The 9,343-nt window shown below is 45.1% G+C and overlaps 1 protein-coding gene across 1 annotated transcript; it reads right to left on the reverse strand.

The window, feature by feature from the left end:
- Nucleotides 1-5,307: 5,307 nt before the first annotated feature.
- On the reverse strand, nucleotides 5,308-8,911 carry GPR135 (G protein-coupled receptor 135). The gene has a single exon (XM_020986474.2). The coding sequence runs from the start codon at nucleotides 8,677-8,679 to the stop codon at nucleotides 7,057-7,059; it is 1,623 nt and encodes a 540-aa protein (XP_020842133.1). The 5' UTR covers nucleotides 8,680-8,911; the 3' UTR covers nucleotides 5,308-7,056.
- Nucleotides 8,912-9,343: the final 432 nt, after the last annotated feature.

Consider the following 9,343-nt stretch of genomic DNA (forward strand, 5'->3'; position numbering starts at 1 on the left):
CCACAACTTGCTCAGCCATTCCCCAATTGATGGGCATCCCCTCAATTTCCGATTCTTTGCCACCACAAAAAGAGCTGCTATGAATATTTTTGTACATGTGGGTCCTTTTCCCATTCATATGATCTCTTTGGGATACAGCCCTAGAAGTACTATTGCTGGGTCAAAGGGTATGCACATTTTTGTAGCCCTTTGGGCATAGTTCCAAATTGCTCTCCAAAATGGTTGGATCATTTCACAATTCCACCAACAATGCATCTGTGTTCCAATTTTCCCACATCTTCTCCAACATTTATCATTTATCTGTTTTGTCATGTTGGCCGATCCGATAGGTGTGATGTGGTACCTCAGAGTTGTTTTGATTTGAAAGAAATATGTTATTCTTGAAGGATATGGGGAACACCAGGGAGTCTGCTTTAGTACCTTTACATCACCAAGTTATTCTTCAAGGACATTTGGTTTGTTTTCCAAAGAAGTCTGGTCTACTATCTCTAACCTTGCAGGTGGACACAAGCACTGAATGTTTGTTAGTCACAGGAGGGAAGGAGGAGGTTGTGTCTAGCCCCTCATTCCCAATTTCCAACCAATATGTGTCCTCACTCCCAGTCCTGTACCCAATTGTATTCTTTCCCTTACCTACTCAGTTCTGTTCTTTGTTCTATACTTATAAAAAAGGAGCTGTGCCTCCTCTTCTGAGTCACTGGCCTAACTGAGGTGTCATTTCACCCACTTTGTTAACAGGTTCACCCCAGCTAATAAACTGATAAAGCTCAGAATTCTGTGCCTGATTTGTTGTTCAGTCATTCCATTCATGCCTGACTCTTTGTGACTCCATTTGGGGTTTTCTTGTCAAAGATGGTTTGCCATTTCCTACTCCAGCTCATTTTATGGATGAGGAAATGGAGACAAATAGGGTGAAGTGACTTGCCCAGGGTCACAAAGCTAGTACTTGTCCAAGGCCAGATTAGAACTCATGAAGATGAATCTTCTTGACTTGAGGTCCAGCACTTCATCCATTGTACTATCTAGCTGCCCACACCTCAGTTTCCCTTATTAAATTCTATTGAGACAGCAGGAACAGCAGCTTACAAGTACATGACGGTGGGATTATTTAGGCAGGCCTAAAACTAGACCTTAAGTCCTGGGCTGCCTTCCTGTTTCCTTCTCAGAGTGCAGATCAGCCACTAGTGATCTGAGTAATGGCTGTTTCCAGCCTTGGCAGTTACCTCATGGATCCAGAGAACCCAAGTTTAGGGTCTGGACGTTAACCAGCCAGACAGAGACAGAATTTCTTTTATAGCACATGTAGGGTGAGAAGATGATTACCCCGAGGATCATCCCACAGCTGAAGAGCTAAGAAAGCCATGTCCTGGCTGGCTAGGAAATCGATACCTTACTAGGAGCTCTGCGTCTGAGTTGTGAGGTGAATGCAAAATGTTTGTTCAGCATTCTCTCAAAGGGCCTTTATATTCTGGAAATATTCAACATAAAGATTCTTTTGCACAATTACACTTATTACAGAAAGAAGTTAAAGCCTGCTTCTTGCAGACACCAAAAGAGTTCCCATTATTAATGTGAAGAGAAAATTTTGTGCTCCTTGGGAGAACACAAGAAGAATATGGTCTCATAATTTGAGAGTTTCTAGAAATTGCTAGAAGAATTGAAGATGCTCACCAGTAAATGGGTGAGGCCTCTTCCCTGAAAATTACTAGTTTTGCCAGATGTTTTCATCCCAGATGGATAGTCACAAAAGTAATTATGTTGGATCTCTGTTCTGGACAGGAAGAATTTGCAAAAGGAGTACTATCAATTTTTAGTTTCAGGAAATGCCAAGCATGTAGCACCACCATTTGGGGGTTTACACTGTGATTGCCTTCATAATCTTATAGCTGTACATATGTTTCTGTGAGTGGAATCACCAAAAAGAATACCTAGGGAATTGCTGTGGCATTATTAAATTTCAATCTTGTTACAGCCAGTTTTCTTTGCCTTTGCTAGTCCTTTCGCTTATGAGTTGAAAAAGGCCCTTTAAGGTGATGGCTAAATAAAGCAGAAATATTTGGCAAACTTTGCAAAATGCTTCTTATTTTGTTGAATCTGAAAAACTTCGTATCTGAAGCTACTTTTTATTTTCATCTATACATGTGGGATTGTATGTGACCACAGAGCACTGGCTGTTTTGAGACTGTACTGCAGGAAACTGGGAAAGTAAGTGAAAGGACCTTGCTTATGCCTCCCTAGAGACTACAGAGAGCTGTTCTAAATTTAGCACAAAGGCCTGCATTTGGGATGAGGACTGTGTTAGAAAATATACTATTGACTATATGCTGGGGATGGCAAATTGCCAGTGGGGAAATACGTAAAGGGGCCTTTGGAGCAGGCCCAGACCACTTAACGTGGAGGTATTTCTAAAGGAGCTTGGCTGGGCATGCCCAAATCTCCTAAGATGGAAGAACTCTGCATATCCGTCCTACAGGGGTTGGCATAGCCTCCTTCCATTAGCTGAACAGCTGAAAAGGCTACATCTTTAAAACTGGCTAGACTGAGATAAGTCACTCTTTATGGCTTTTGCCTCATCCCTAAACACTCTTTCCTGCTACATCCAGATGACGAAGATCACAGTTCCTCCACAGAGTAGAAGTCATGTGCTATGCTGTTTAACTTCCTTCCCCTGCTCCCTGTTTTACTCCAGCTCTGAAGACATGACACTAGGAGTGTTTGTTTCTGCTTTGTGTTGTTTATCTTTCTCAATTTCAGGTGCCAATGTGATCCTCACGAGATCAGATGAGGGAGTTCAAACCTTATGATCTTGGAGTCAGGATTCTGGTGAAGACAATGAAGCCAGACAGTCCAGCAAGGAAGCCAGGAGAAACAAGGGTATCCAGAACTTGAACTTGAAGGGAGATTTTGGACAGGTAATATGCTTAATAGGAAATGAGCTAAGCTATGAGCCTAAGCCCCCTCAGAAAATGAGGTAGTACTGGTTTTGAAGAAGGGAGGAAATTATGTCTCCCACATGTTGGGGAGTAAATTTGTATATTTGTGATTATACCTTTTGAATTAAGTATTCCTTTTGTATAAGCTAATCTGTTAGTGGCTAAATGCAGCTGAGGTACAGAGGACTATGTTCTATAAAGAGTAATTGCTCAAAACCCTCCATTATTTAAAAAGAGAAATAATACTAGTAATAATAATAATAGTGATGATAAAAGTGATAATAATAGCTAAAATTTGTATAGTACCTACTATGAGCCAGGCACTGTGCTAAGTTCTTTACAATTATTACCTCGTTTCATCCTCACAACAACCCTGAGAGGTAAATGCTATTATTCTAATTTTACAGTTGAGGAAACTGAGGCATCCCCTGAGGCTTTTCTCCTGTAAAGATAAATAGCTTAATTCCTCTAACCTTTACTTAGAACATTTATCTCTCTATCTCTATAATTTTCAGTAATTATTATCTTTCAAGATTTCCCAATTTTTCCATACCCTTTTTAAAGTCCAAAGAACTCCTCAGTTGAAATGAAATACTCCATGGGGACAGCTAGGTGACACAGTGGATACAGCACCAGCCCTGGAGTCAGGAGGACCTGAGTTCAAATCCAGCCTCAGACACTTGACACTTACTAGCTGTATGATTCTCTGCAAGTCACTTAACCCCATTGAATAGCCAAAAAAAAAAGAAAGAAAAAAGAAAAAGAAATAAAACACTCCAATAAGAGTCTGATTAATGAGAAGTATAGCAGGATTACTTTCTGACAGTATTCTTTTACCAGAGACCAGTAATATGTGTGGCCATTTCCCTGTCCAGAGACAATGGATTCATCTCAATCCCTTTCCAAATTCTACTGTTATTTTTTCTCTTCTCCATAGCACCTCCCGGAAACTCCTTTTTCCTCTCCATGCCTACATCGATAGCCTTAGGCCTCCCAGCAAGAGACGAGAATCCTTCTACTATATTGTAAGCCTCTTGAGGGCAGGACACAGTATCTCCAGCTCCCCAAAATATCATACATGTTTTCTTATTGGTCATGAAGAACTAATGCAACTTGATGCTCTGAATTTGCCCACCTATCCCTTTCTACCTTAAAGTCACCACTGTTTCCTCTATAGGATGTTTTGACTTAACCTCCCCCTTTTGACATATGTGGTAGATAAAGGACAGATGAGCATGATCTTTTGATATCAAGCCCTTCACAGCAGCCTACCCCTTGGGTTCCCAGACTTCCCAGATTGTCCTCTTGTATCTGTTTCTTATTAAGTTCCTCTGCCCAGATTGATTCTTGTGTGAAGGCAAACTTGGTCTTCTTTTGCCTCAGTTCTTACTTAGCTTTTAACTACTTAAAGGATGTTGCCTCAGACAAACTGAGACTTGGGAAAGACCTTAGCTTAAAAGGCCAAGGCCTCCCACCGCATCCGGGCAGGTCACCAGTCATCCTGAGGACTCTGGAGGAGAAAGTGAGGCTGATGATTCTGCCCAGCTCTGACTCACTTAAATCCAATTCACTTGCAATTATACCCTCCGGATGTCATTGGTTCTCTTCAGGAATGAAGGGTGAACGATAAGTAAGCACAGTTTATTTCCTCTCTGTGACGTTTCTGCCTCCAAATTCTCTTCTCAGGCAGTACCCTATTTTTGAAACATCTCAACCTTTCCCCCACTTAACCAGTTCTCTTAGCTTCCTTTAATCCTTTATACAAACAGCTACTGAAATCCCTCTTTTGTGAAATCTCCCCTAACTGGGACAGCAGTTTGTCCTTATGTGCAGCCCATGACTCCTTTTTAAATCCTAACTCCATTAAGTGAACTGAAATTCTTGCATCTACACAATGTAAGAACGATACTTCTGGTCACGTTTGAGGCTATTCTCCTCACCGTGGAAAGACCGTAAGTTGTGTGAGAGGGCTGACCGTGTCCAATTCACTTTGTGCACGACTTAGCAAGGAACTAGAACGCAGGCATATTTAATACATACTTCTAATAGTTTCTACTCATCTACTATTTTTAGCCCATTTTCCCCAAATCTGTGATTTTATTGGCATGGGAAACCCCCTGGATAGAAACTTTCAAATCAGCAGCTCATGTATAAGTTTTAGTCTTAGGGAGTTGCCTGGGACACTGAGAAGGTCAGTGACTTGTCCAAGATAACCTAGCTAGTAGGTGTCAGAGGTTAAGACTTAGACTCTACCAAAAACAAAACAAAACAAAAAAAATGACTTAGACTCTGGTCTTTTGGACTCTGAAGTTAGCTAATTGCTACATCATGATGCATGTCTCACTATCCACACAGAAAGGAAAAATAAACTACATTTGCAATTGTTGCATAAAAGACTATTTATTTTAGGTTTAGATTACAAAATAATGACGTATACTGACTCCTCACAAACAAAAAATATTAAAACATCTTTCAGTGTTGTATAAGAAAAAATACTGGATATTATTTCACATTTAAGTCTTCAGAAAGTAGAAGGATGAATCTCATGCCTAATTTTAAATGTTAAATTAAGGCTACGAAGTCCTGAGCCTCTTTGGGGTGAGGGAAAAGAGGGAAGGGAAAAGAGAATAGGGAGAAAGAAGGGAATTGAGGGAGAAAACACAAAAGCATCTTTTAAAAGTTGAGTCAAAGAATTTGAGTGCAATGGCATTTCATTTGAAGAGTGTCCTAGTTTGTGCTTTTTTTTGGTATTATTTTAACTATAGTCAAGCAATTAATTTTTAAAGAACTTTTCAGTAATTTCTGGATACATCTAATTAACCACTTGACCAGCATAATACAACTATCATTCTAGACCTACAATTTAAAGCCCTTGAAACATGGCCAGTTTATAGTTATTCTCTCTAAAGAATATGACCAAGACATGCCTGGAATGTGAGTTGGGCTTTAAAATTATAGTTATATGGACCTTTTAACTATAAAGCAATGAGACTGACTTTTTTTTTTTTAACATCAGAATGTCTACATTCAAATGACCTTTGTCTTTCAGAGTAGTCAACCTGGGAAGCCACTGAGTTCATCAAATTGTGTTGCCACTGCCCCAATCATTTCCAGAACTCCTCTTTTGGAATATCCTTCAGAGTTAAATTACGACAAAACCAATGTCATTACTTTACAGTAATATTAATCAGCTATGAGGTTATCTCAGTCTGATCACTCACCATATTCATCATACTTGCTTATGACTTTATCCAAGAGTCATATCCCCTTTCAAAGAATCCAGATTTGCAGCTAATAAGGATATTCATAAGAATGCACTGTAAATTCTAAAGGTCATACCAAAGAAGGGAGCACCACATAGGTTTTAAGTCTTCTTAAGGTGACTACTTGAAAAGGCAACACTGAATTAGATGTGTATTTTACAGTTTAGCTAATCAGTTATATTTCCCTATAGTCATATCTTGCAGTTTTTGTTCTTCCCAGACTGTGTTTGCACCTAATATGTAAATATAATTTTTTTTTCCAATTTCGTGAGGATAAGAACTGTTCTTTCCTTGTATCCTATCCCCCAAATACATAAGTTGTATTTCCTATAAATTGGTAGATTCTGATTGTCAATTTTGTTAAATTCATTTAGAAGACAATCTCAATACAAGTTGATCACAGTATCTAGTTTTCCATCCCATAGCTGGAGACCTTTTGTGCATTAGAATAAATAACAATAACCTCTTTCAAAGACGTTGTATTTTTGTTTTTCACAGTGTGATTCCTATACATATGGGCTTTAGGTGGTCTGATCTAGTATTTGGTTTTTGGTCTTTTTTTTTGGCACTTACAATTCACAACGGTCAGTCACGTTGGTTTAATTTTTTGCAATTTACATCAGTCTTGGCACTTTTGCAAAAACGTAAGTGTGTGTGTGTGTGTGTGTGTATGTGTGTGTCTTTTAATCAGCCTTTCTGAAAATGGCAAGCCCTGCCCCCTCTTTTCTTTCAGTATAAAATGGCTGGTTCTCAGGAACTCCACTGATCCTGAAATGGAATTCCCCTAGCCCTAAAATGTCAAGGATGGAATGAATACTCTTGCGGTCGCACTTGGTTCTATTCATGCACACACTCTGTTTTTAGAGACTAGTATCTACTGTTTTACCCTGCATGGCTACTTCAGACGCGGTGTCTGGTAGCCCATCTCGGCAGAAGAGTAGGGCTGGATTTCTACAAGCCCACATGGCCATATCCCTGCCTCCTTCGCCATTAGCAGAACTGCAAGAGGACACTCTACTGCGCACGCCGAGCCTGTGGGCATAGCGTTCTCTGAGACGATTAGCGACGCTTCTGGCCTCCAGATGTCGATTGCGGCTAGACAAGTACGCGGCTACATTTCTAGTCCTGTAACCTTCCTCCCGTTTGTGCCTCAGCAGTATGGAAATGTTGGGGTTGCGGATGGCGTAGATGAGAGGGTTTATGGCTCCATTTGCCCAGGCCATCCATATGGCCACGGTATTCAGGACCGGGTGGAATGGGGGTGTCTGGGCACCTGCAGCCCCGGCTGCAGCTGTGAACAGTACCAGGAGGCAGTAGGGTCCCCAGCAGAAAATAATGAAAACAATCATGATGAGCACCGTGGTCGCTGTCCGCATTTCTCTGTAGAAGCGCAACAGGTGGGCGTAGGTTGAAACCGGCCGTACCCTAATTTCCGACAACCTCACGGTCTTGCAAATCTGGTAGAGACAGAAGCACATGATCCCAAAGGGAAACAGGTAACAGGTCACGATCAGCCAGATGTTGTAGGTGGGACCCAAGCGGGAGGGGCCCGGGTAGGAAAAGTACAGGCAGCGGTGGAAACTCTGCTTCGGTCCGACGTGCGCATCCTCGCCCCAGTCGCCCTCGGAGCCCCCCAGCAGATCCCAGGGGAAAGAGATACCCACTGCCACGAGCCAAACGGCGAGCAAGAGCAGCAGGGCCCTGCGCCAGCCCATCTTCTTTCCGGGGTGCCTCACGATGGCATTGTAGCGGTCCAGGGAGATGAGGGTCATGGTCAAGGTGGACACGATGCCGAAGCAGGAGCCGAAGAAGCGGCTGGCGGTGCAGAAGCGCTGCCAGGGCCGGGAGGCGGGGGCGCCGTCGAGGCCGCCGCCGTGGCGAGCGAAGAGGGCCAGGAAGGCGGCGGGCAGGCAGAGCAGGGCGGTGAGCAGGTCAGAGAGGGACAGCGACAGGATGAAGGCGTTGGTCACGGTTCGCAGCTGCCGGTGCTTCACGATCGCCCCCATCACGGCGCAGTTGCCCAGGCTGGAGAGCAGGAAGATGAGCAGCAGCACGAGCGCCTGCGCCGCCACGGCCGCCCAGGGCTCCGGCAGCGGCCGCTTCGCCCCCGTCCCCGCCGGGACGGGATCCCCGCTGGGGATGCTGCTGCTGCCGCTGGGGAGGCTGCTGCTGCTGCCGCTGGGGAGGCTGCTGCTGCCCGGCCCGGCCTTGTCGGCCCCAGCCAGGCCGCTGTCGCCGCCGCCGCCCCGGCTCCCCCGCGCCTCGGCCGCCACGGCCGCCACGGTGGTAAAGGAAATCACGGCCGCGTGGAAGCTCGCGGCCGGCGCAGCGCCAGACGAGCCCAGGGCTGCCTCGGGGCGCAGGCTGCCCCCGCCGCGGCCGGCGCCCAGGCTCGTCAGGTTGCTCATCTGGGTGATCTCGGAGGCGGAGAGGGGGGGCGTCGTGGGCGTGGGAGGCGGCGGCGGCGGCGGCTCCTCCTCCATGGGGCTCCGCGAAGACCGGACCAGTCATGCCTCAGCTGGGCCCCAGCCGAGGCTGCCCCTCTGAAACCTGAGGGGGGAGGGGAGGACACCCCTGGGCCTGCAGGGCAGGCAGCGGAGGAGGGAGAAGAGGAGGAGCCACGGCCCCCCTGCCCATCGCCCCAGGGCTGCCTCCACTGGGCGCTGGCGGAGCGGGTGACTGCAGCCGGCTGGCGCAGTTGCCATACCAACCGAGTGTTTACGCACCACCAGCGCGAGCAAGGGCTTTCTCCCACTCGCTTGACACACCCACGCCACACCTACCCCCTGGTCAGAGGGAGAGAGATGTGGGGCTGAGCTGATGGTGGATGGGTGGCCTGACCTTGATCTTCCTGCAGTAGTCCTGCTTCCACACCGCCTAGGGAGAAAAGGACACTATCTTAAAACTTAGGAGGTGCTTACTGCACATTCGCTGCATCGAATTGAATTTGACCAGTATTTGCCAGCCCTCTTTCAGTCTCTCTTGCTGGGTGGCAAATTCGGTTCATTAAATTCAATGCTTCACCTTCCATATGTGCAGAATAAGAATGTATTATTAACTGGCTCACAAAAAATGACTGTGGAAGTCTTTGAGGTTATCCTTTCAACAGAATGTAACCTTCCTGGGGGCAGGACCAGTTTTTCATTC

The sequence above is a fragment of the Phascolarctos cinereus genome, unplaced genomic scaffold (genome assembly GCF_003287225.1).
Source record: "Phascolarctos cinereus isolate Bilbo 61053 unplaced genomic scaffold, phaCin_HiC Scaffold_3;HRSCAF=262, whole genome shotgun sequence".
NCBI lineage: Eukaryota > Metazoa > Chordata > Mammalia > Diprotodontia > Phascolarctidae > Phascolarctos > Phascolarctos cinereus.